This window comes from Trachurus japonicus, chromosome 13, assembly GCF_045865225.1.
Source record: "Trachurus japonicus isolate A0001 chromosome 13, Traja_1.0".
Classification (NCBI taxonomy): domain Eukaryota; kingdom Metazoa; phylum Chordata; class Actinopteri; order Carangiformes; family Carangidae; genus Trachurus; species Trachurus japonicus.
Window position 1 is genome coordinate 12,050,276 of NC_140919.1, and position 27,493 is coordinate 12,077,768.

Sequence of the window (27,493 nt, forward strand, 5' to 3'; positions counted from 1 at the left end):
ACACAGGCCACTTCCTCTGAGTGGATGGTTTGTTTTCTGTCCCTTATGTCAACGTTCCTGCCCACTAACAGGTGTCTATTTTCTCTGTGAGGGCAGCAATACACAAATATTGCACAGTTGTGGGCGTTCTACTTTACAAGAAGTGTCTTGTAACATCTCATCCTTGTTTGAGGAACATGTTTGTTTACTGGAATTACAATCAACTTGTAGTTTATCAGTCATGGTAAACACTGTTTATATTTATATAACAGCCCACGCAGTTTAAAGACCACTATTGCATAACTGGAGTTTCTGTTGAATATCTTCAACTTCAAATTCTAATACCTGTATTAACTGTCAGTCAAGCAACTAATGACTTTTACTAATGAAGAGTTCTTGGTAACACTTTACAATAAGGGCCCCTTAGTTAATGTTAGTACATTATTAAGCATTAATTAACTGTTTACAGATATATTATTGTATAATATATACATTATTATGTATTACTTAGGATTAGGAAACACATTAATTAATATAGCCTATTAGTAAGCAGTTAATGTTAATTAGTTAGTTAATAAATTATTAAGTAATAATAAAAGTTGAATAATGTAATTTTTTTATCATTATGTATGCATTACTCAGCATTAACACATTAGTTAATATATTAATGCTTAATAATGTACTAACGTTAATTAAGGGACCCTTATTGTAAAGTGATACCGAGTTCTTAACTGAAAAGCATAAAGTAAAATCCTGTTAAGTTAAAGTAGCTGTAGTTTTTGGCTAATGGTTGATTGACTGACTGAGTGGGTGATTATATTTCTGTCACTTGTCAGCCAAACACCATGTGACTGAGTTGGAGTTTCCCTATTGGCTGTTGCTCTTTTAAAACCAGCTGCCGCACATTTGTAACTTTGAAGACTCTTTTGAAGGTCATTTCTAATTCTCTGTAGCCTATTTGATATGTATTATTGGTCAAAGTGTTATTTCTTTAGGAAGTGTAGTAGTTGATCTACTCCTGTTGAAGTTCATGTGTCATTCATTTTTACAAACACATTTTTACAATTTTTACAAAAATTAAAAGCTCTCTGCCGTTTTAATGAGCAGAAACCTTGAGTTTCTGACTTCCATTGCTGTACTGACGTGCTGCTGTAAACATACTGTCTCAGTGTTTCTGTTGTGACTATGCTTAAAATGCATCCATCCATCCATTTTCATCCGCTTATCCGGAGTCGGGTCGCGGGGGCAGCAGTCGGAGCAGGGATCCCCAGACTTCCCTCTCCCCGGACACTTCCTCCAGCTCTTCCAGGGGGACCCCAAGGCGTTCCCAGGCCAGCCGAGTGACGTAGTCACTCCAGCGTGTCCTGGGTCTTCCTCGGGGCCTCTTCCCGGTGGGACATGCCCGGAACACCTCACGAGGGAGGCGTCCAGGGGGCATCCTATACCGGTGCCCGAGCCACCTCAGCTGGCTCCTCTCGATGTGGAGGAGCAGCGGCTCTACTCCGAGCTCCTCCCTGGTGACAGAGCTCCTCACCCTATCTCTAAGGGAGCGCCCCGCCACCCTGCGGAGGAAACTCATTTCGGCCGCTTGTATCCGGGATCCCGTTCTTTCGGTCATGACCCAGAGTTCATGACCATAGGTGAGGGTGGGAACGTAGATCGACCGGTAAATCGAGAGCTTTGCCTTTCGGCTCAGCTCCTTCTTCACCACGACGGACCGATACAATGACCGCATTACTGCGGCCGCCGCACCGATCCGCCTGTCGATCTCGCGGTCCGTTCTCCCCTCACTCGTGAACAAGACCCCGAGATACTTAAACTCCTCCACCTGAGGCAGGAACTCTCCCCCGACCTGGAGGGTGCAAGCCACCTTTTTCCGGTCGAGAACCATGGCCTCGGACTTAGAGGTGCTGATTCTCATCCCAGCTGCTTCACACTCGGCTGCAAACCGCCCCAGTGCATGCTGAAGGTCCTGGCTCGAGGGAGCCAACAAGACCACATCATCCGCAAAAAGCAGAGATGAAATCAAGTGGCTCCCGAACCGTACCCCCTCCGGCACTTGGCTGTGCCTAGAAATTCTGTCCATAAAAATAATGAACAGAACCGGTGACAAAGGGCAGCCCTGCCGGAGTCCAACACGCACCGGGAACAGGTCTGACTTACTGCTGGCCATGTGAACCAAGTTCCTGCTCCGGTCGTACAGGGACTGTACAGCCCTCAGCAGAGGGCCTCCGACCCCATACTCTCGGAGCACCTCCCACAGGGCGCCACGTGGGACACGGTCGAAAGCCTTCTCCAAGTCCACAAAACACATGTGGACTGGTTGGGCAAACTCCCATGCACCCTCGAGCACCCTGCGGAGGGTGTAGAGCTGGTCCAGTGTTCCACGGCCAGGACGAAAACCGCATTGTTCCTCCTGAATCCGAGGTTGCTTAAAATGAAACTAATCTCATCAAATCAACGGACTTGGGCCACAATCAATGACTATTTTTATGCCCGGTCTGATGTAGGCCTTTTGTGGGGAGGTGCAGATGACAAGAGGATCTGCCAATTCCAGTGCCATCCTTCTGGATGTGACATCCCCACTGAGTTGTTTTGGTCTGTAAATGATTGACTCGATAGATACATAAAAAAGAGGAGGATGGCTCTGTTGGTTAACAGAGGCTCTGAGCTCATCTCAGTCAGTCATGGGTCTCGCTGGGACACAGATAAAGACATGGAGACTGTTGATCTGCCTGAGTTGGATGTGTGTGGGTTGGACGATGGCAGAGCTGTAAGTTTACCTGGACTGGGAGAGATGTCGGTAACAACACATTTCAGTAAGTATTAGATTGTGCTGTTGGCTGAATGTCTCTGTGTCTACAGGCGTTACATGGTGGCTGTTCCTGCAGTTATTGAAGCTGGAGCTGAAACCAAATTCTGTGCGAGTCTCCTGCAGCCCAACGAGACTGTGGTCATGACCATCACACTGATGTCTGAAATGAAGAACACAACCCTTCTTAAACAAACATCCAGTGAAGAGTTTCATGCCTGTACCCACTTTAAGGTCAGTTCCCGAGGAAGGCTTTGATTATCAGTTTGGGGATTTCTTCTGTTAATGTTTGTTTTCCTAAAGTCTAAGTACCTTTCTCTCACAGGCTCCTGTAGTGCAGAATCAAGACATACAGAAGTTTGAGGTGGAGGTACGAGGCGACACATTTTACTCTAAAGAAGTCAGGAAAGTCATGATCAAAGTCTACAAACCAATGACGTTTATTCAAACAGACAAACCAATCTACCTCCCTGGACAAACAGGTAACTTCATGTTAGCTGTTCAGTCACATTGGTTTTATTTCTAAAGTTTAGAAAAAATGTAACTAGAAAAGAAGATGTAAAAACTGAATTTAATCTCCCTGGGTTTTTCTCAGTACATTTCAGAGTCATTACATTGGACACAAGGTTTAGAGCTGTCAGTCAGCTGGTGAGTGTTGGAACAGTCTCTCCTTTCTTTTTGACTTCACTTAACAAATAGCTTTGTTACTGTATTATAACAATGCAGGTTTTAGTTCATGCCCCAGTTAACTGGACTATCAGCTCATGGGTGTTTGGGTCAATAGTCCAAGATCTAGGACATTATGTTAAATGTATTGACCGTTATCCACACTAGTTACTCAATCTGCAGTACAGACTCAAAACTACTAAACTGAACCTTGCAACTGTCACCAAAGTGCTTACTTGTGGGAAACGTTGGGCCTTGGACAGCTTCTTATGAGTGTGTCAAGGTTATGATTTGGTGCAACATGAGTGAAATTTACTTGTGTTTTTTTGGATAAAAACATTCCTTAGCAAGACAGATACTCTTCAGTCTTCACTGTCCTGCACGTTTTAAATAGATAGAATGAAATCTGAGCAGAGGTGGCTCAAAGCAAATATATTGCTGATTTCTAATTTTAAAAAACATATTTTAAAGTTTTTCATTTCAAACCTGGATTCATCAGGAGACTGAGTGGTGGGTCAAACAAAAGCTAGCCTGTTCCTTAACAGATCTTTCCTTTTTTTCAGTACAATGTCATCGAAATGAAGGTAAGAGTTATCATCATATTCTCATTCTGAGGATGTGATCTAAATATTGGTAATATTTTCTTACTGTGAAATCATGACTACATTGTTTATCAGAGCTGCTTCATGCCAAGACTTGCTTTGGGTTTGGGCTCCATTTGGCCTCATTAACATGTTCACAAAGAGGGGGCAAGATGCCTGTTGTTTGTAGATTCGTAATGTAAATGTCATACATGCATTTTCTTTATTTAACAGGACTGTAGTGACAACAGGATTGGACAGTGGCTAAATGAAAACTCAAATGGTAAAATATTGCAACTGTCTTACTCCTTAAACTCTGAGGCCCGTGAAGGAACTTATCACATTGTTGTGTCAGTTGACGGACAGAAAACATCTCACAGCTTCAAGGTGGAGAAATATGGTAAGTTATTGTAGTTTTTATTGCTCATGATTTGGATTTAAGGAAGAATGCTGACAACAACAATTTTTTCCCAGTTTTGCCTAAATTTGACATGAAAATGAAAGTACCTGATGAAGTAAACATTGGACAGGAGGAATTCAAAGCAGAAGTGTGTCTGAAGTAAGTACCTGTTTCAACAAATGACAGATTACCCTCAATTTGATGGATCCATGATTTTTTTAATTGAATGAAACGGGAGCATACCTATGTTCCCCAGGTCTTATGTTCCCCGGTTTCCCAAAAAGGGTCCTATGTTCCCTGGTCACAATTCATTCTGGGGTTCCCCGCTGTTGTCGGTCGATGGACTCTCTCTACTTATCTGGACTCTCTCTATCTATCTGGCCTGTCTAGCCTCTACCTGGTCTTTTTACTAAACTTAAAGGGACAACGAGGAGTTTTGGAAAAGCGCAGCGTTTTCACACTACATTTATGAGCCTCCACGCGCACCATACATTTCTTTGACCGGCGCAAGACAGACTCATGTTTTCATTCATCAAGAATTAAAGTCAGAGGTTCGAAGACGATCACATGACCCCAATGAAACTAATTTCATTTGCATCTAATCAGGTATACATATGGACAACCTGTGCCAGGTATTGTTGAATTGAAGATCTGCCGACCTCTTGAGCGCCATGAGAGAAAGAACGAGGCCCAGTGCTATGAGGAGACAAAAGAGGTGCAGTTACTATCTCAAGAGTCTCATCTGCCTCCCTAGGGTTAAGGTTAGCTAAAAGTACTAGAGTATTAGTATGCTAGTATGCTGATACACACTTTGCTTTTAGATAGATAGATAGATAGATAGATAGATAGATAGATAGATAGATAGATAGATAGATAGATAGATAGATAGATAGATAGATAGATAGATAGATAGATAGATAGATAGATAGATAGATAGATAGATAGATAGACATACACATTTCTATATTGGTTTTTATTGTTTGAATTGGTTGAAATTTGTAATCATATAAGTATTATCTTATAGACTGACAAGACAGGCTGTGCCACTTATACTCTGGGCATGTCCACTCTCACAAACTTGCTACAACACACGAGGAGAAACACATTGGTTTTCTTTTCCAAAGCAGAGGAAGAGGGGACTGGTAAGTGTGTGGACAATATCTTTCCAAGTGATCATTTTGTTTATAGGACAATAACAATAAGGCTTTCTTACAGGTATCTCACTCTCACAAGAAAAGACTTCACAGCTTTCTTATCAAGTTGGGAAACTGATCTTCATAGACACACCTAAGTTCTATAACAGTGGCTCAGTTGTGGAGGGAAAAGTAAGTGTAAAATGTTTTCGACCTTACTTAGTGCTGTGTTGTCCATAGTGAATCTCAAGCCATGTGCATTTGCAGTAACACAGACTTTGGGTTTCCAACAGGTTAAAGCAGTAAACTACAACAAAGTACCCATTCCTGACATGGTGCTCTACATATCTGAGGGTGAATACAGACCAGCACATCTAGCGCAGAGAGTCACAACTGATCGTGATGGTATTGCTGCTTTTTCATTCAACACAACCAACCATAAACAGGACATCCTACTATATGTAAGTAGTCTTTATTATGAGGAGATTATAAAAACACGGTTCCCTCAAATGTCACAAAATGTCAATGACAGTTATAAAATTAAAAGTCCCTTTTAAAGACAAAACTATGATGTAATGTAAGCAGATAAATGTAATGATAAAGTAACAATGTTAAAGTCTGAGTAGGTGGAGACGACTACCAGCAATTCTTTAGATGCTGAATTCAATGCAACTGGACTTCCAGTTGACAACTGAGAACCTACATAGTGGAGATTTCCACTCTGTGACCTTATTCTGCAGTATTGACACTGACCACTTCCATGTTGCGATATTCACACATGGGAAGTAGAACATAGACAGCAACATGCACAAACAGTCACTGAATGAGGACGTTTCTCACCTGTGGATCTTTATGGCAACGCTAAACATCTGTCAACTCAGGTACAAATCATCAAAACAAGGAGGCGCCATCTAGTGGTGCTATAGCGATACTACACTTCCTGTAAATGCTGGCACATTTCTTCCCCATTTCGTTTCTTGTTTTCTAAATGATTAAAAACACTGGCGTTGGTTCAGTTTCATGCAGATATCTGAAACATGAAGTCAGATTAACAGATGTTCTCTTTTTTCCATTTCTTGCTTGTAGTTTATATTCCAGAGTTTTTTTTTTTTATATATGCTAGGTAAGAAGCACACCACAGCAAGAAAGTCATCGCTCTCGAATTCCTTATTATCAGTATGGAAGTCGTACATTGTCTTCGGCCGATCGTTCTACCAGGGATATCAAAACACACAGCTCCCTGGAGGTAAAGCAAAAGGATCAACCACTTCCCTGTGGCAGAGGAGAAGGCATTTCCATCCAGTACACAGTAGTGGGAGAGAAACAGGGCTCTGTGGACGTCATCTATCTGGTGAGTGATGGGTGAACCATGTCCCAGTGGACCATACACATGTTTTGTGACAAAAACATACACACACGTTCTTTGTAATCTGTGCAGGAATAGTACAGTTGTTTTCTCTCAAATCCTCCAGGTCTTGTCCAGAGGAGCCATTGTCATGCAAGGATTTGAAAAGGTCGAACTGCAAGATAATTCAGGTGAGCAAAGGCCGGCCATGTTGTGAATTTCAGATACGGTACTATATCTATCTGCTATATTGGCTGCTCAGAACTGGTAATAACGTGGTGCAAGAAATAAAGACAGACAAATGATTTTAAAGAAAGTAATCGATGAAGGACCCAACTTTTGTAGCTGATTTACTTAAATTGGCTTGAAAATAAACAAAACTGTATTTAATTGACAGGATTTGCACTGATTCATTGATATATGGAGGTCTGTGGTTGATGAATGTTCGTAACAGCTGGTCTGTTATTGCAGTGACTGAGGGCACATTGACCTTTCAGTTGGAAGTGTCTCCAGAGACGGCTCCAGTCATCCAGGTCGTGACTTATGCCGTCCTCCCCAGTGGAAAATTGATAACTGGCAGTGCCGACTTCAACACTAAGAAGTGCTTCAATCATAAGGTCAGTGGAAAAATGGAAAAGAGGTTTTTAGTCGAAGCCTTTGCATCACTTTTTTGACTTGAGGTTGAGACACTAACTGCGATTGCACTGTCCTTTGTCTGGATTTGGACCCTTTTTACTGCTGCCTCATTTCCTGTCCTCTCTCTAGCGCTAACTCAAAAGAAAGAGAGAAAGAAGACTAAACTGAAGCCTAATACACATTATTGTCACATTGACAATGGATTTGTCTGTGTCAGGTGTCTCTGGAGTTTTCTCCGTCCTCAGCCGTCCCAGGAGAGGAGACCACCTTGCAGCTGACGGCCCAACCAAACTCTCTATGTGGGGTGAGCGCTGTGGACCAGAGCGTCCTCCTCAAAGAGCCGGGGAAGACTCTGACTGCTGACAGGGTAACTGCTGCTCTCTAATCCTTGTCAACAGTTGGGAAACAACAGCTAACAAGTCCCACTGACAGAGGATGTATTTCATCTCTGTTTGATTCTATCACCAGTTCTCCAAACTGTTATACAGCTGTTCACTACTGCTATGACTCTATTTTGGCAAGAACACAAGACCGAGCCAAAAGCATCCCAACTGTAGCCACTTGATGAAATAATCTTTCATCAGTTTATATCTAGAATCTCTGCTTTCCTCTTAGATATTTGGCCTGTTGCCTGTCACAAAATCATCCTCTGTTCCACGTGAGGTTCAAGATCATCGAACATGCCCGATGTGGGGGCGAGAGTTATTTGGTCTACTTCATGGCAAGAATCACGGCCCTTTTAATGTTTTCCAGGTAATTCTTACACAACATTTTCAATATCAAAGGATAATAACACACATTGATCGTGTGAGTGAACTTTCAGTGATGTGATTCAGTTTGTGTTGTTGGGTTTTCTAGAGTGTTGGACTGCAGATGGCTACTAATTTGTTGAATAAAAAGTCAGAGTGCCAGCGTAAGGTTTTTTCTTCTCTATCATGCTAATATTTTTTGTATAATTCATTTCACTGTAATTTTTGCCTTTGCCTCTGGTTGAATATCTGGTGGTCTCTCCCATGTCAGGTCTTAGATACTTAAATCGGCCACTGAGCGGATATTATATAACTTTAAGTGGTTCCAGACCGCCTCCACCTCCCCCTCCGCCTCCTCCAATCCAAACAGTTCGCACTTTTTTCCCTGAGACCTGGATATGGGACCTGGTAGACGTTGGGTGAGCATCTGTCAAACCTTTTGCCAGGATATTATTTGTAGATTTGCAGACACATGTTCTACCATTTGAAACAGAAGGAAGTTATTTTTTAGTCATGCAATTTCGGAGGTATTTTGCTTTTAAGTGTTATCTTTATGTGACTTTAGAGATTACAAAAGGGAAATTATAGCTGCTGCGCAGCGATGGGTCGGGTCCGGGCTACTTTTGGGCAAATTTAGGCAATTCTGAGCAACAAACAGGAGAATAGGAAGACAAGACAGTTGACCTTATAATGTTCAATTTGCATCAGTTGAGAATTGAACCCACAACCTCGGGAATCAAAGACCGTTGTCTTTCACACTGAGCTAATTGACAAGTGGCAGTTCAACAGTGGCTTCACAAATTGAGTAAGCCATTCACTGTCGTGTAGGCAGATTTGAAACCACAGTAAAAACAAAAATCAGTTTTTGAGGTAAAATAATGATATGTATTTGTTAAACATCTACTGTGACTCTAAGATGTTAGGAGCCTTCGCACATGGTCCAGTCCAAGCTATTTGGATTTTTAAATTTAGAGGCTTGCTGTGATGCCACCATTAGGACAATTGTCTTGTGTATTGTGTTAAGGACAACTGACATTTTGATCTGTCATAATCATCATCACCCTTGCTGGGTCTCGAACTCACAATCTCTGACACCAAGAACCAGCTCTTATCTCGCTGAGCTAATTAACTGGTAGTGAGACTTGCTGTGTAGCTTCATTTATCCACTCAGGTGAGCCAGTGCCCGGGCAGCTGTTGTGATGAAATGGTCAAAATTTCAGAAATTCAGTCATCTAAACAAAAATCTGATAATACATAAATTGCATCTTGACAGCATGGAAATGTTGGTGATTTGTTTTTAATGATAAGTGTTTTGCTTCATAAGAGAAAATATGATGTTTATAAATTCCACACTCACATTGACTGCAGTTGTTCCTGTCGCTACCCGATCCGCGATGCTACCGGATCCGTGACAGCCACGTACGGCAACTCCACTTGGACAAACTTAGTTGAATTGACTTAGGATCACTGCCCTATGTGCGTCGCCACAGACGGTTTATCTTTTTATTTATTTTTTTAAATACTTTATTAGTAATGTAAATTGAGGGTTGGTTGTGGTGGTCTGGATCTTAAATGCTCAGAAAACAGGAACACAGGCGGACTTTTAATGTTTACTGTCCTCTTTTCTCGCCGGCCTCATCACCATGACAACCACAAACAATCACAACTACCACAACACTCACTGAATAAACGAGTCTGCCGCGGCTGTCTTATGACGGACCTACGCGGTTTTTATTTTATTTTTTTAATCATTTTCACAGTACCGTATTTTAATTTCACAGAACTTAAAGCATGTACGCAAATCGGGCAGTGCCCAAATGAAGTTTGTCCAAGTGGAGTTGCCGTAGGCAGCTGTCCAAGATGGCGGCCGGTCTGCGCATGCGCAGACCAGTTTTGTCACGGATCCGGTAGCGTCGCAGATCGGGTAGCGACAGTTCCCATGAGAGCAGAATTCAAAATGTTCTAGAAAATTCAGTTTTTGAACTAAAATTCTGATATTTGCCAAACTTCATCAACCATGACTCCAGAATATTGTCATTTTTTTTCAGGAAGATTGAAAATGTATTTATCAAGAATTTGATGGTATATGTTTACAGTAGTGTTTACAGTCAAACGTTTTCATGCACTGTTGGCTCAATTTTTGCTTAATCAAAAATCCGAGAAACAAGTTTTGTGGAGGACAGTCTGGAGATGCTCTGTAGCAAGTTTGGTGCCAATTGAGCAAAAATTGTGGGAGGAGATACATTTTAAAAGTTTTACAGTTATCGAAAAAAACAGAGTGATGGACTTCATAATTTGTAATGAGTTTAAGTGGACAAAAGTTTCAGCAGTATTGAGGCTACATTGTGGTGAAGTTTCAAAACTGTAGCATCTACCGTTGATTTGGTAGGAATTTTTAAAGTTTTTAAATTTAAACGCTTATTGTGCCCCCCCTAGGAGGGGGGGGGCACATGTCCTTGGAGTTGAGTGAATCTGGCATGGGGTTGGATGTTTCTGTGAAGTTTGGTGAGTTTTCACCCATGGGAAGTATGACTTCCTTGGAAGAAGAAGAAAGAAGAAGAAGAAGAAGAATTCCTAGTAATACAATAGTGTCCCGGCAGCTTAGCTGCCCGGACCCTAATGACAATGAAATAATCCTTTTAACAAATACAGTATATAACCAGGAATGTTATGGTTGTTAATTAAAGCAGATAACAGCGGCACGGCCGTTTCGGCTAATGCTGTGTTCAAGGCAGGCTTTTGAAACCGTAAGTTACAGCTTCAAGTCACAACTACGACTTGGTAGCGTTCCAGGTAACCCGTAGCTCGTGTTTTTACCGTCCTGTTGTCTGTGAAAGTTCCCTATAACGGCCACTCGTAACTTCCGACCCGTGAACTCGTACCAGATCGAACTGGTATGACTTCACAGGAAGGAAAAACACAAAGTACGAGTTTCCTTGAACGCACCATGAGTTAGCAGCCCCCGCCCTTGTCAGGCATCAATTGGTCCTCGTGCTACGTCACCACATTCACGCGCATCCCTTGGCTGCACACACAGCCCTTCATGCCGTTCTCTCTCCTCATTGGATAACACTTGTATCCCACAAGGAAAATTTTCTCCTCGGGTTACAGCAGAGCAGAGTGACGGAGAGACTCGTGTTTAGGCTGAAATACTTCATGTAAGTGATTGCTGACGGAAAATAGGACTATTTAGGACTTATATTAACAAAAACATTCCACTGATATCTGCTTTAACTACGTCATATAATGCCTGAGATAAACAATAATTTTCTGACATCATGTACCTGTGTGTATATCTGTTGATCCAGAGAATCTGGAACAAAGGATGTGTCCTTCACCGTCCCAGACACCATCACGACCTGGGAGACGGAGACTTTCTGTTTGTCCCCTCAGGGTTTTGGCTTGGCGCCTCGTAAAGAGATCACTGTCTTCCAGCCTTTCTTCCTGGAGCTCACCCTGCCCTACTCCATCATCAGGGGAGAGCACTTTGAACTGAAGGCCACCGTCTTCAACTACCTGTCCAGTTGCATCATGGTAACACAAATGAAACAAATATCTTGTTCTTTACAAATAATCACCTTCAGTCCTCTTTGGCTTTAAGCTAAAAACAAATACATTCTAATGAACAGGCTTTGGAATGAATTAACATTTTGAGTTATCTGGGTTGAATCTTCAGTTATAAACTATAATGTTGTCTTGGTTGAACAGGTGACTGTGACTCCAGTGCCCTCCTTAGATTACACCCTCACCCCGCTCTCTAGTGACCAGTACACATCCTGTTTGTGTGGCAGTGAGCGTAAGACCCTCAGATGGACGATGGTCCCCTCGTCCTTAGGTGAGGGACAAACTTTATTGATGATGTCAGATATAAGGTTTACAGACTTCAATTCAGATTATTTGCTGATAATATATAATCTATCTATATCTAATTGTTGTCTGTGTGTGTGTGTGTGTGTGTGTGTGTGTGTGTGTGTGTGTGTGTGTGTGTGTGTGTGTTTGTGTGTGTGTGTGTGTGTGTGTGTGTGTGTGTGTGTGTGTGTGTGTGTGTGTGTGTGTGTGTGTGTGTGTGTGTGTGTGCATTTGCTGACCTTTTTAGGGGCTGTGAATGTGACTGTGTCTGCTGAAGCTATGGCTTCTCAAGTTTTATGTGGCAATGAGATTGTGAGTGTGCCGGACAGAGGTCGTATTGACGTAGTCACACGATCTCTCATTGTAAAGGTTAGTGGAGACAAAGTTAAAAACAAAAACATTGTTTGTGATTTTGGTATTGAGGAGTTGGTAACTCACACTGTTCCCTCCCTCCTTCTCATTCAGGCTGAAGGAACTGAGCTGACAAAGACTCACAACTGGCTGCACTGTCCTAAAGGTGGGTTTGGTTAAGACCAGACATTTGGACCAATGACGGATGCTGTTAGTTATAAGGAGTGAATTACAGTGTGTATCCAAAATCCAATGAGGATATTTTCGTACATTTTATCAACAAAATATTATGGAAGAACTGGCCCACACCAAGTTTTGATGGCACTGGTCTTTACTTCCAGTCATGATCCTCTGTAAAATCTAAATGATGTCTTTGTTTTGGTACTGAGTGCTGTTTGAGCCCCTCTTCTCCGTCTGTACACAGGAGAGGCTTTGACAGAGGAAATAGACTTAGAGCTCCCTGAGAATGTGATTGATGGATCTGCTCGTGCTTCACTATCAGTCCTGGGTAAATCACTCTGTCACTGATTGTCTTTGTGTCCTGTGTCTTTGAGATTTAAAATCAGTTTTGTTTTCATGTTCAGTCTGAATGAGTCAGTGATTTTGTGCAGGCGACATCTTGGGCCGAGCCCTGAAGAACCTGGATGGGCTGCTGCGGATGCCGTATGGATGTGGGGAGCAGAACATGGCGCTCCTGGCTCCCAACATCTACATCATCCAGTACCTGAAAAACACACAGCAGCTGACCCCAGCCATCCTGGAGAAGGCCACCAACTTCCTGAGCAGTGGTGAGTGTCTGTGTCAGCTTCACGTTGAAGAAAAACAAAGAAACTCAAAGATTGGTTCTGATGAGGAACTTTATGTTTCCAAAAGTTGTCAGAGCACAGCTGGAATAAAAATGTTGATTGTTACACAGGCTACCAGAGACAGCTGAACTACAAACACAGTGATGGTGCCTACAGCACATTTGGCATAGGAGTGGGAAACACTTGGTGAGAACAGTCCTATTTTTTACACAGAATAAATTTTATGCATTAAATTGATTTAATTTATTTTAATCTGCACTCAATAATTCGTAATTATGTATATAAAAAAACACAAATACATGAGAATTTGTCAAATTGGCATTCAAAGATTTCTTTTCTAAGTAACTGTACATACAGTTACTTTATGAAACCTTGTTGTGATTTCTTCAGGCTGACGGCTTTTGTGATGAGATGTTTGGCCAAAGCTCAGTCTTTCATCTACATCGACCCAGAAAAGATCCAACAGACCAAGACCTGGCTGCTGAGGAAACAACAAACAAATGGTTGTTTCCAAAAGTCAGGAAATCTCTTTAACAACAGAATGAAGGTGAGCTGACGGTACCTGTGCACTCAGTATGACCCTGAGGAAGTGAACATACAGATCAGGGTGTTAAAAATGACTTGAGTGACATTTTGTTCACTTAAATGGCAATCTTCACAGCTCTGTGATAACTAGCGTTGAGTGATGATGATGATGATGTCTGAATGATGCTTCTTCTCCACAGGGAGGAGTGTCTGATGAAGTCACTCTCAGTGCCTACATCACTGCTTCCTTCTTGGAGATGAACATGTCAGTTAATGTGAGTAGACTCTTTCCAGTTACCTGTGACTATTTGATTTGGAGTCTTGTACCAGATAGAATCACACCTGTGTGTACAGAGCAGTAAGGACAAACGTTTATATCCCGATAAGAATATTTATCACAATATAGTATTTTTTCATGAGGTTTTTCTCGCATAGAGAATTTAGTGTTGGCGGCCACCACAAAAAAAGTTCCACATCCTTGGGTTTTACACTGCTGACTTGTATCACCGGAACAAACGTGTCCTGTGACCTGCAGTAATGGCCTCTGACAGCTTCGACATCGGAGCCCTGCGGAGGATCAAGGGAGTGAAATGGTTCCATCATGTCACGAACAATGGGATTCCAGAACGGACAAAACACCTCCCTGCATCCCAAAAAGAGAGCACTGGTTCGGACATGTCACCCGCCTAACACCAGACACATGCCATCTTGGACTTTGACCCCCACCAGGCCAGCTGGAGACATACCAGAGGTGCCACACACACCCAATGGATCGTCACCGTGGCCCAGGACCTAATGGCCTGTAACGTGTCCCTGGAAGAAGCCCGACACTTTGCTCGGGATCAGTCTGGTTGGCTCTAACCACGTCACGTGCAAGAGGATCTAAGAAAAGAAAGAAGACATTTTTATATTGTACTACGATTGTAATATCGCACAGCACTGCCTGTGTGTAACATCACCTTCTGCACTATGTGTAGACTCCCCCCTTATTAAGAAGATGTTATGTCGGGACACTGTATAGCCCATATGCAGAGGCCAAATCCTTGCTGCAGCTGGCCCCGGTTTGAATCCCATCATTTCCCTTCGCTCTGCTTCCCCATTTCCTATCTCTCTAAACTATTCTATGAATTACAGACAAAAAGCCCAGAACATTTACTTAAAAAAATAAGATGTTTTGTCAGTTGGTTGAAGTGAGCTGCCCAATGTTTGTTGAAGTGTCTGAAAGTTGAAGATCACCCTACATGGCCTACTACTGGGGCTGGACAACAAGAAAGTTGGGAGGTTGGGAACGAAGATTCAGGAGGGAGGGCATGAAGATTTTTGGGATCTGCCAGGAGGCCAGACAGACAGGCTCAGAGACTTTGAAATCCAGCCAGGAGGCGTTACGCCACTGTCAAGTCCCCTCTGGAAGCCAATGCCATTGGCAGGTCCTCTTCAGAGGTAGGGCTACAGGATGATGCTGCAAGTGGCCCACCAACTGGAGACCATATTGGACTATGGTGAGGGGAGACGGACAAACCACCGGCTGAAAACTGGAGAGAGGCTCAGTGAGACTCCATGCAGGGTACTGTTAACCTTGAACAGCTAGACATTAGGATGGGGACAGGACACCACAAAACAAGGCCCATCAGAGCTGGGGAAGTGCAGGGGATGGGCATCTTCATCTCTTGCGTTTCCTCCCTGCTGCTCTGACCACCATCTCTGAGTTGGGTGCTACAGCCATGCAACCTGGGATGGAACTGGTAGGCTGTGGACTAGCCTGTTGCTATCCATCCAGAGCATAGAGTGGACACTGCGGTCCAGCCAGAACAGGGATTGGAGAGGTGTCTTCCTGGACCCCAGGCGCAGAGGCAGGATTCGTGTCCACTGGCACCCCTGTCCCCAAGACAGGAATGGCATCTGTGGGAAGCTGGGTCACCCAGCTGAATAGGGATATGGAGGCTGCAGCCAAGCTGGAAAAGATCAAGGCTATGGTCTAGTCAGAGAGCATCAAGGCTGGGGCTTAGCAGGGTTGATGCAGCAGCTGGAGTCCAGGACAAGACTGGGGCCTTGCTGGGTAGGTGGGCTGCCAAGGTCCAGTCTAAAGATGAGGATTGGGCTGCTGATGGAAGGCCTTCTATTATTAGCAATCAAAGTTGCCTGATACGTGTGGAAGGACGAAGGAGGGCCCGGGCAGGGTTTGAACCCCAATCCCCCAGGTGAGAGTCATGTGTGCTTACCATTTGCCCAAAGTGATCAGCACGCATGACTCTTAACTGGGAGACTCAGGTTCAAACCCCGCTCGGGCCCTCCTTCATCCTGCCACATATGCAAAAAATGGAGAGAGTCATCATCCAGGGAGTTAACTGATCTGCTGGATCCATCTTTTGGTCAAGATGTTGGTTTTGAACAGGACCCAAATTCACAGACAAGACTCAAGAAAACCGGTATGGTGAGAAATAAAAAAATTTGTTAAACTTGCAGGGAACAAAAAAGAACACGCAGGCAGCAACACAAAGGCACAAATGCTGGAACACAGGGAATGAATGCCAGGAGAATCCAGAGATTATAATGAGAGATGTTTCCTGTTGCAGGAAGATGTGATGAGAAAGAGCCTGTCCTGCCTCAAAGAGTCAATTGGTGACCTTAGCAACACCTATACTACAGCTCTGCTGGCGTACGTCTTCACCCTGGCAGGAGACATGGAGACCCGTGGTCACCTTCTGCAGCACTTGGACACAGTGGCAGTGAAACAAGGTGAGCGTCCTCCTACAGGAGATCATTCTGGCCTCACTCCCTGTGAATGCAGCTCCTCTCATACCTGTTTGATGTGGACGGCTGTTTTTAGGGAGTCTCCTCCACTGGTCTCAGACAGCAGCAGATACTTCCGCCTCTCTGTCTGTGGAGATCAGCTCCTACGTTATGCTGGCTAAACTCAGTGCCTCCCCCTCTGCTGAAGACCTGGGCTACGTCTCTGGCATCGTCAGATGGTTGACGGGCCAGCAGAACCAATATGGAGGCTTCTCCTCTACACAGGTATGGCCCAAACAGCATAAAGCTGGACTCTTCTGTGTTATACTCCTGGACAATTACGATGGAAACAACATTAGTCATCACCTCGCACTATCTCTTACCTACATCTCCTTGTTGTAGGACACAGTGGTGGCTCTTCAAGCTCTGGCTCTGTACTCCACTCTGGTCTTCAGTCCAGAGGGTTCGAGCACAGTGACGGTCCAGTCCCCCAGTGGTCAGATGACATTTGATGTGAACCACAACAACAAGTTGCTCTACCAGGAGAAGACTCTGCCTGACGTGACAGGAAAGTACAGCCTGGAGGTGAAGGGCACTGCATGTGTTTCAATGCAGGTCAGTGGACATAATATTAGGTTCTGGATTGTTTCTGATCCTGGGAGGACTGACAGGTAGATTAAGTATATTTCAGTTTCTTTCAATTTATGCAACTTCAAGCAACTTCTGGTGTTAGAGACAGCAAAACACAAGGACAGTCAACAACCCACTAAGACAAATTCTTCTTCTTATTTACCTTTGATATTAAAACTTGTTCGCAGGTTTCTCTTCTCTACAACATCCCAACTCCTACTGATGTCAACACTCTGAGTGTCAAAGTGAAACCAGAGGCAAACTGCATCAGAACATTTCATAGACCAAAACTCACTCTGGACTTCAGCTCCTTGTAAGTAACCAATCAACAGGTGCACCTTAAGTCACAGAGGAATGCTGCAAGTGATGCTCTGAAGCTACCACAACTATCATCAACTATAGCAGCAAACCTCAAATTAAAACAAGAGTCTCTACTGATGCAACTGCAATACTACTGTTGTGAGGAACTCAGGTTGTCATGGTTCTGTTACAGATATAGTGGAGAGGAGACCACCACCAACATGGTGATCCTGGACATCAAGATGCTCTCTGGTTTTGTCCCAGACCCAGAGTCTCTGAAACGGGTGAGATATTAGACAAAACTTTGAGCTCAGTAGAAACTGATGAGTTTTCATGTGTTGACGAAGCTGAGTGTCGTCTAATTACAGCTCCGAGGTGCCCTGCTGGTGGACGGTGTGGAAGAAAAGCAAGACCACGTTATGGTCTACATTCGGGAGGTGAGAGGGATTCACGGTGGGGATCAATGGAGGACGCTCTCCAGATGTGTTACTGATCCTGTCGTCTGTTTTTCCTCCAACAGTTACCAAAGGACACGGCCATCAACCACAGCTTACAGCTCATACAGGAGCTCTCAGTGCAGAACCTGAAGCCAGCTGTGGTCAAGATCTATGACTACTACCAGCCAAGTAAAACTCATACTCACACCTACACGCACCATAAACTCTGTTACAGAACAGTTGTCAGAATTGCAATGATGAATACTACAAGTTTGAAATGTTGGACACATGAGGAAAGTTTTAAATTCAATGTTTTATTCCTATTCCTTTTCTTTTGTCTCTCAGGTGACGAGGCTGAGACACAGTATATCTACCCTTGTGCTGAAGGTATTGATTCTTATTGATTATTAATTATACTATTAAAAGATTTCTTACGAAACTTATTTGTGGCTGAAAATCTTAAACAACAAAAGACAATAATGTCTGAAATTATTCATCACTCATGTACATAAACACAAAGTACAAAGTCCATGTAGTCCTCATGTTGGATTTTATCTTTTTGTTCTTTTGCAGCTTGAAGAGAGAAGCGTGGTCAATCCTCGGGTTGACGTGGTTACCAGTATATTTTTAAACACCTGCATTTTATTAAAGATATATTTTGTGTACCCTGTGTACCCTTTGCTCAACACATTTCACTGTGTAACTACTGTATCTAAATGTGTCTCAAACTAATGCACAATAATAAAGGGCCGACATACAGTATGCAGACAAATAATGCACACAGGTCACTTCCTCTGAGTGGATGGTTTGTTTTCTGTCCCTTATGTCAACGTTTCTGCCCACTAACAGGCGTCTGTTGTCTCAGTGAGGGCAGCAATACACAAATATTGAACAGTTGTGGGCGTTCTATGTCACAAGAAACATCTCATCCTTGTTTGAGGAACACGTTTATTTATTGGAATTACAATCAACTTGTAGTTTATCAGTCATGGTAATCACTGTTTGTATTTATATAACAGCCCACGCAGTTTCAAGACCATTATTGCATAACTGGAGTTTCTGTTGAATATCTTCAACTTCACTGACAAAATTCTAACACCTGTTTTAACTGTCAGGCAACTAATGACATTTACTTATGAAGAGTGAAAAGCTTAAAATTAGGGCCGGGACTTTAACGCGTTAATTACGATTAATTAATTACACAAAAATTAACGCGGTAAAAATATATTACAACAATATTACATATTACAAAACATATTTTAAAAAATGATTTTTTTTTTTTTCAATTTTTTTTTTCTCACGTGTGTCTATGTGCGGTGCGCCCGCACGCGAGAGAGGCGGCAGTTTGAGAGGCTGACTGACAGAGATGAGAGCTGGTGAAACGCTAGCATGGTTATTTAAAACACCATCTCTGATCTCTGCCTGCACATAGATACACAGACACGGGCGCATGCTAAATGCGCTATATAGCGCTAATTGCTCAGCTGCAGCGCTATATCTTTGCATCTCATCTCATTATGATAGGACTTCACCCTCAGAGCTGTCTGTCTTCAGACTGTCCTGACCTGTCCCTGAACATCACACAGGGAGCGGCAGTGGCTCAGGCAGTGGAGCGGGTCGTCCAATAATCAGAGGGTCGGTGGTTCGAATCCCGCTCTCTCCCAGTCTCTGTCGTAGTGTCCTTGGGCAAGACACCTTACCCAACTTGCCTCGTGTGAATGCGTATGAATGATCATGGTGGTGGTCGGAGGGGCCGTTTGGCGCGAAATGGCAGCCACGCTTCCGTCAGTCTGCCCCAGGGCAGCTGTGGCTACACACGTAGTTTACCACCACCAGTGTGAATGTGTATGAATGAATAATGGTTACTGTACGCGCTTTGGGTATCGGGTAACGGTAGAAAAGCGCTATATAAATGAATGAATGAATGAAAATGTGTTTATTTTGGTCAGGTCATTCAAAGTTAAAAGTCCAACAAAACAAAACAAAAATCAACTCAACTAGAAAAGAGCAGACCGAAAAGGAATAGGCTGAAGCTCTCGCTTATTTTCGCCTACCCTTCTTACATGATCAACTTCATCAGATCACATCATTCAAAACATCAAACAGAAATAATATTGTTTTGCACAATATCCCAAAAACATAATACCATAATAGTGTCAGTTACGTCAACCACAACTCTCATATTTACCAAATACCTTTTTCTTGAACAAACGTTTGAATTCATACATTGACCGGCACATTTTCAGATCATCGTCTAGTGCATTCCATATATTTACACCCCTTACAGAAATACACTGATCTTTTATTTTAGTCCTGGACTTTGTTTTTTCCATCATACGTTTCCCTCGGAGCTCATATTTACATTCCCTTTTTTTAAACATGATTACAATTTTACAAGGTAACAAGTTGTTAAATACTTTGTACATTATCAATGCTATTTTATAATCCACTAAATCCATAAATTTGAAGGCTCTTAATTTAATAAATAATTCATTTGATGGTTGTCTATAATTTGACTTAGTGATAATCCTTACAGCTCTTTTTTGAAGAATAAAGATCGGTTTAGTATGGGTAGGATATGCATTCCCCCATATTTCTAGACAGTACGTTATGTAAGGAACAAACATTGTACAATACAGAATATACAAAGCACGCTGGTTCAACATATCTTTTACCTTGTATAATATAGCGATTGATTTAGCTAATTTAGATTTGACATGATTAATATGCATTTTCCAATTCAGTTTATGGTCCATAATAACACCTAAAAATTTTGTTTCAAACACCCTTTCAATTTCTGTATCCTCTATTCTCAATTTAACTACTGTATCTGTTTTACGGTTCCCAAAAATCATAAATTTTGTTTTACTTATATTTAAAGATAACTTATTTACATCAAACCATTTCTTTACAAGTTTCATCTCGTTTTCAACAGTAGTTATTATATCACTTAACTGGTCCCCAGAACAAAAGAAATTTGTATCATCTGCAAAAAGGATGCAGTTCATATATTTCGACACTTTACAAAGTTCATTCAGATACAAAATAAATAATTTTGGCCCCAGCACTGACCCTTGCGGGACCCCGCATTTAACCTTTAATAACACAGAATCTGTTTTATCACAGGATACATACTGCCATCTATTACTTAAATAAGAACACAACCAGGAATAAGCTACCCCTCTGACACCATACTTACACATCTTTTGCATTAATAATCCATGATCAATCGTATCAAAGGCCTTTTTAAGGTCAATGAAAATTCCTATCGTGTGTAATTTGTTGTCTGTGGCGGTGGTTATTTCATCCATGAGTTTCATAAGTGCTAATCCAGTAGACTGGTTTGTTCTAAAACCATACTGATTTTCGCTCAGGATGTTATGCTTTTCTATAAAACTATCCAGTCTTGTGACAAATAGTTTCTCCAAAATTTTGGAAAATTGCGGAAGCAAAGAAACTGGTCTATAATTTGTCACAAGATCTTTTCCACCAGACTTATACAAGGGAATTACTCTAGCTGTTTTCATTTCATTTGGAAAGATTCCAGTTCTGAGTGAAAGATTAAAAATATAGGTCAGAGGTTTCACCACACCTTCTATGGTGTCCTTAATTAAGGCCATGTCAAAACCATTATTATCTGTAGACCGTTTTTTTTTAAATGCTCTGACAATCCCCATGACTTCTGTTTCATAAGTGGCTGTGAGAAACATACTATTTACATTCATTTCTGTCAAATTACTTACTTCGTCTATATTAATTGGTTGGGCAATATCACTTGCCAACCTCGGTCCTACATTTACAAAAAAACTATTAAATTCGTTAGCAATATTTTCCTTATCGTAAATATGAATGTCTCCCTTTAAGATGGATTGGGGGAAGTCAGCTTTTCCATTGTTCTTTCTAATCAAGCTGTTAATTACTTTCCAAGTCTCTCTGATATTGTTTCTACTATCTTCCATTAATTTACTATAGTAATTCTCCTTACTTATCCTAATTATCTTTGTCAATCTATTTTTATATAGCTTATATCTTCTTTCAGCTTTATCTGTTCTACTTCTAATAAATTCTCTGTATAGTATATTTTTCTTTTTGATTGCATTCTGTAGGGTTTTGGATATCCATGGCTTATTTTCTTTTTTACTTTTATCACTACATGTTCTCAGTGGGCAATTTCTATCATAACACTCTTTGTATATACTTGAAAATGAATTATAAGCGTCATCTACATCAGCAACATAAACAGATTCCCAGGTTTGTCTCATCAAGTCCATTTTTAATGACTCCATTGTTTCTGAATTTCTCAATCTAAATGTTGTTAGTTTTTTCCACCCAGTATTTCCCCTTAGATTGTGCTGAAATGTTGTAAAAATTGGTAAATGATCACTTATATCTTGGATGAACAATCCCCCTAAATGTAATCCATTATTATTAGGGACACCATGGAGCTGCCTGTGTGATTGGTTACTGAGTTTTATTAATGTTTACATCAGGCTGAGTTCAACAAATCAGTTTATGCTACTGTGATTTAAGTAGCCTAGTTAAATACTACAGTAATCATCATAGTGTATTGGAAGGAAAGACCATTTAATCTGTATGTATCAAATATCGATTAATGAATTAATCGATAATTTGCATCCCTAGTCTGTTGGTCTTGGTTAAGTACCACCTTGAATGCTTAAGCTTATGTATTCAGTCATTCAATGGTATACTAAAATCCATGTGAAAAAAAAAATGCTTCTCACTGTTCTCAGGTCAAATATTTATATGCGATTAAAATGCGATTAATTAATTACAAAGCCTCTAATTAATTCAATTAATTTTTGCCCTACTTAAAATATTATCCTGTTAAGTTAAAGTAGCTGTAGTTTTTGGCTAATGGATAATTGGCTGACTGAGTGGGTCATTATTATTCCGTCACTTGTCAGCCAAACACCATGTGACTGAGTTGGAGTTTCCCCATTGGCTGTCATTAACCCTGTGACATCTCCTTGTTCCTCCTCCTGCTCTGACTCTGACTCTGAGCACCGTGTCCTCTCTCCAGCAGCAGGACTCGGCTCTTCACACCTGTCAGGGAGCTACAGGAAACTCTGGAGACGTCCAGGTCCAGGTCTGATGGTTCAGGAGACATGAGTTCCTGCTCCTGTTCTCCTGTGACAGCTGAGGACTCAGATGTCAGAGGTCAGACTAGCAGAGACAAGAGACCAGCAGACCGTGACTCCGCCCCCTTTAGGAGACCAGCATACCATGACTCCGCCCCCTTTAGGAGACCAGCAGACCGTGACTCCGCCCCCTTTAGGAGACCACCACCAGCAGCAGCAGGTCTTGAGTCTACTGACTCAATGGGATAATGAAAGGTAACTCCGGTGTTCACTCCTTTCTTGGTTGTTCTGCTGCTACCATAGACTGTAAAAAGAATGGACGTAGCATCCGTGACGTCACCCATTGGTTTTGGGGAGTTGTTTTTGTGACTCAAATATGGCGGCCTGAACAGCGCCATGTTGGATTGGCCGGCAGAGAACCCGCCCACTGGCCTCGAAGCAGCCTGTCTCCAGACTGCTCCGGACCTGTCACTCAACGTTTGAGAGTTTTAACCTAATAACAGTAAAATGGTAGAGTTAAAAAAAAATTCACCCCCCTCAGAGTGTGTGCGGGGGTAGAAACTATCGATTGAGACCAAAAAACGTTCTGACACCAGGCTTTTAACATGTTTATTGAGACGATTTTAACATGGGGGTCTATGGAGAATGCTGCTTTCTGACACCAGCCCCCAGAGGAAGCCGAGGGGATTGCAGTTTTTTGAACGCGGAAGTGAGCTTCACTTCACTCAGACCGACAACTGCCCCCTCGGCTGCTACAGGCTGCTCGCTACTAACTACTGTCAGCCACGTGATGCTGGCTCCAGCATGTCGTGTTTTTCACGTCAAACTCAGTCAACTGATCTGTTATTGATTAGCCTCTCCTCCATAGAGCAGCAGACTGGACATTTGCAGCAAGAACACCAATGAAGATGTTTGCTAATGGTTTAGACATAGCAGCTTGTTAAGATGGCTGAGGCAGGTTTGCTAAATTATTTGCACCATTTTTTTTTGTCAAAGCTTTGAACACAAACTGGACTCACCTGGAGGAAGTTAAAGTTAAAAGTTGCAGATCTGTCAAGAGAAAGGAGAAATAAACATCCCCGCTAGGACACAATCAATAATCAATAACTAGAAACAGCATTTCCTAACGGAACATGCGTGTGAATGCTGAAACCCAATGCTGAACCATGCTGAATTAGCAGAATAAATTGACAAAGACATGCGGAATGGCATACAAGAAACATGTCCATGGAAGGAATTGAACCCACAACTCCATGAGTGGTAACCTAACACACTAACCATAGGGCCACAGAGAACCTGAGTTACAATGAGCTTTATACTATGAGGAATCAAAGACTGTCCAATGACAGCTGAATAATTGGAATCAAAAGTCAAGCAATGATGTGAAATGACTGAGGCAGGAATCGAACCCATGACCTTATGATCATAAATCCTTCACTCTGCCACTCAGCTACAGAGAGCACACTGCTTTCAAGACTGTTGTCATTCATTGTAATGTGATGATGTGCTCCAAACTGGTATGAGTAATCAAGGAGATAACAAACACCTGTAACCAATTGAAGGCGGTGGAGGAGAGCAGAATTCAACATAACATAACAAGAGTTCTTCCCTTGGATTCGAACCAGTGACCTTGGGGTTGACAAGCATCCACCCTAACCCCTACACTACAGTGGTGTTGTGCAAAAGAGGTTGAGACTTTGATGAATGTGAGATTTTTCAATGATGCTTAAAAAAAAAGTAAGGAAAGTGCAGAAATTAGCCACACCAAGCAAGAAGAGGACTTTTTTGTGACCTGTGACTATTTTTTGGTGAATTAAAATGAATTAAAAAGCACTTAAAGGGATAGTTCACCCTAGAATGATATTTCGCTCATTATCTACTCACCCTCATGTGGACTAAGGGCTGGAAGAAGTTTCAGAGTCCTCCGTCCCTTCTCTGAGTTACAGGGGGTCTTAGTGTAGCAGTGCATGTCCATATAACGGTTGTAAAGGGACACCAGAGCTCTTCGTAAAAAAACACACACAAACATCCAAATACCTCCATGATGCTCGTATGTAATGTCCGTCTTGTGCTGAAGCCCCAAATTGCGTAATTGTCCCGAAAAAAATTAAATAAGTCTATATTTTAAGCTTGTTTGTAGCGGAAGCTTTGAGAAGCTTCCGCTACAAACAAGCTTAAAATATAGATTTATTAAGGGATTTATTAAGGGACGGAGGACTCTGAAACTTCTTCCAGCCCTTAGTCCACATGAGGGTGAGTAGATACAGTAATGAGCGAAATATCATTCTAGGGTGAACTATCCCTTTAACAGCAAGTTACAAAGTTGAGCTCCTTCTCCTGCTCTCATTCAGCCCATGAGAGCAGAGAGCTCCCTGGCTGCATTTAAAAAATATTTTAAATTATTATCTAAGAATGGAAGAATGAAGAATGGAATGGAATTGTCTGTTTGTGTATGTGTGCATGTGTGACTGTGTGTGAGTGTCTGTGTGTGTCTGTCTGTGTGAGTGTGATGCCTGTGTTTGTGCGTGGACATCCTCTGTCAGTCTGGTTTATCATGTGTGTGTGTGGGGCTGTGTTTAAAAACATCTTAACGAGCAGCCAGGCTGCACCTGACCTGTTCTATTTATAGACTTTGATAACGAGCTGGCCGCTACAGCTGGACCAACTGCACACAGAGCAGAGCAGAGCAGAGAGATTTGAGCTCTGAGCAGCTTCCCAAAACAGCCCAGTAAAAGAGAACCGTACCTCTGATCAGAATGTGGTCCTGACCATCTGGGCAAGGAGACCTTCCTGAGCACATTCATGTGCATTAAATGTTTGTAGGGCAAAAACTTTTCTTGCCGTCGCAAGGTAGAAAAGGGGGGCATTTCTGCTTTTCTAAAAAAATCAGCTCCTACTTTTATATTGAAGTGGATGAGCCACTGGAGCGGGTCTAGCTGGACAATTAGGCTCACTGAGACAATTCTGTAAGTCTGTCTGCTGTTTTGAGCACATTAAATGAGACACGACAAGTGGGGCTACAAACCGGTGAGGAAATCATGTGTCTAGAGTTTAATTTGTGGCCGTGCTGGCAATTTATCCAGAAAAAATCCTGAATGTTTTTTCGATCCCTCTCACTCTAACGATGATGTCACTCACTCTGACCCAACCCCATACACACTCATTGAAAAGTGTGAAATTTGTCAGAAATCCTCATGTGCTTTTAAAGGATTTATCTCAAAAACGGTGCAAGCTATGAAAAAGTTGTAAATACAGGATGAATACATCAGAAGTTTGTCTACAGCTCAGAATTTGAATGAAGTCTCTAGCTGAAAGTATGTGGACGCTTTAAAGGCTGAAAGAAGTAAGAAGATTTGAAGAGTTTCAAGACTGTTCCAATGCATTCTCTATGGGGAAAAAAAAATCAGAAATAGTTGAATATTGCAAAAAGTATGAATAGTTGAAAAGAGAAAAGACATAGCACACCTGTCCCGAAAAGGCTGAACATTTTGATATTTGAATTGTTGAAATAGCACAAAGTATGAAGGACTAGTTACATGACAAAGAAAGGCAGAAAATGGCCGAACCGAATAACAATAGTGTGAATGCTTCCAGCATTCACACTAATTACCCATCCGGATAATACACGCTCTATTTGACCTCCTCACAGAGCCTACTACTATGTGACTGTGAACCAATGCTGCCCCCACCTGGACACTGACCCACACTGCAACAGCAACAGAGCTGTGGTTTAAAGTACAAGATAAACACCATTGATGATGTGCAGCTGACAGACCTGCGGAAATTATGGGATGGGGGGTGTGGGATGTAGTCAGCAGAATCTCACAGGACTGAATTTCCAACAACGTGAAGAAGAGAGGCCGGCTGCTCTGTGTTACTGTGGTGTTCCTAATAATGTGGCCAGATCGGCAAAGATGACGTTTACAAAGACAAAACTGAATCTGAGTGAAAGATGAAACAGAAGTTGAAGAAAAAAAAAGAGGTGTTTTTTAGGTACTGAAGAGTAAAAATTTAGTCTTGTGGCCACTAGATGGCTCTGGAGCACAGAGTGACGTGGAGCTGAGTGATGATCATGAATATTTCATCATACAGTCAGATTATATTCCAATCTTTGCAATATAGTTTTACATTTTTTATTTTATTTTATGTGCGGTTGATGAAGGTTTAGTTTCTGTGAGTGCTGCTGTTGGCCTTTTCTTATCGTCAACTTTATTATTCCAAATAGTCACCATCACTTCCTGATTTCTAATATGTGATAAACAAACAAATGATTTTTAAAAAAATATTTTGATTCATTTATTTTATTTATTGTAATGTATTAACGATTAAAGTCCATATGTCCAACAAGTCCAATTTCAGATGATCACATGGCACATGTCAGATTATTGACTGAAGTCAAATGGCTTCTGGAAATAGTACAAACTTTTAAAAAAAAACTGAGTTTAGACAATAATTAAGCAAAATC

General features: G+C 41.9%; 1 protein-coding gene across 1 annotated transcript; it reads left to right on the plus strand.

The window, feature by feature from the left end:
* Nucleotides 1–2,635: 2,635 nt before the first annotated feature.
* On the plus strand, nucleotides 2,636–18,601 carry LOC146975637 (alpha-2-macroglobulin-like). Its single transcript, XM_085794631.1, has 36 exons — nucleotides 2,636–2,752; nucleotides 2,845–3,025; nucleotides 3,117–3,273; nucleotides 3,387–3,439; nucleotides 4,021–4,041; nucleotides 4,273–4,438; nucleotides 4,513–4,597; nucleotides 5,045–5,153; nucleotides 5,463–5,580; nucleotides 5,654–5,763; nucleotides 5,865–6,032; nucleotides 6,695–6,922; nucleotides 7,044–7,107; nucleotides 7,388–7,533; nucleotides 7,770–7,919; nucleotides 8,168–8,305; nucleotides 8,411–8,465; nucleotides 8,573–8,720; nucleotides 11,610–11,835; nucleotides 12,010–12,136; nucleotides 12,398–12,519; nucleotides 12,616–12,667; nucleotides 12,926–13,009; nucleotides 13,113–13,289; nucleotides 13,418–13,493; nucleotides 13,698–13,854; nucleotides 14,033–14,107; nucleotides 16,406–16,568; nucleotides 16,660–16,847; nucleotides 16,965–17,177; nucleotides 17,381–17,505; nucleotides 17,686–17,776; nucleotides 17,861–17,929; nucleotides 18,013–18,118; nucleotides 18,275–18,316; nucleotides 18,503–18,601. The coding sequence occupies exons 1-36, from the start codon at nucleotides 2,667–2,669 to the stop codon at nucleotides 18,505–18,507; spliced, it is 4,281 nt and encodes a 1,426-aa protein (XP_085650757.1). The 5' UTR covers nucleotides 2,636–2,666; the 3' UTR covers nucleotides 18,508–18,601.
* Nucleotides 18,602–27,493: the final 8,892 nt, after the last annotated feature.

Bases quoted from the DNA above. Each gene is read 5' to 3' on its own strand.
- LOC146975637 (XM_085794631.1), top strand. From the start codon at position 2,667: ATGGGTCTCGCTGGGACACAGATAAAGACATGGAGACTGTTGATCTGC. The intron at 12,137-12,397 runs GTGAGGGACAAA...TGACCTTTTTAG, and splicing joins GATGGTCCCCTCGTCCTTAG to GGGCTGTGAATGTGACTGTG. The intron at 13,855-14,032 runs GTGAGCTGACGG...TCTTCTCCACAG, and splicing joins TCTTTAACAACAGAATGAAG to GGAGGAGTGTCTGATGAAGT.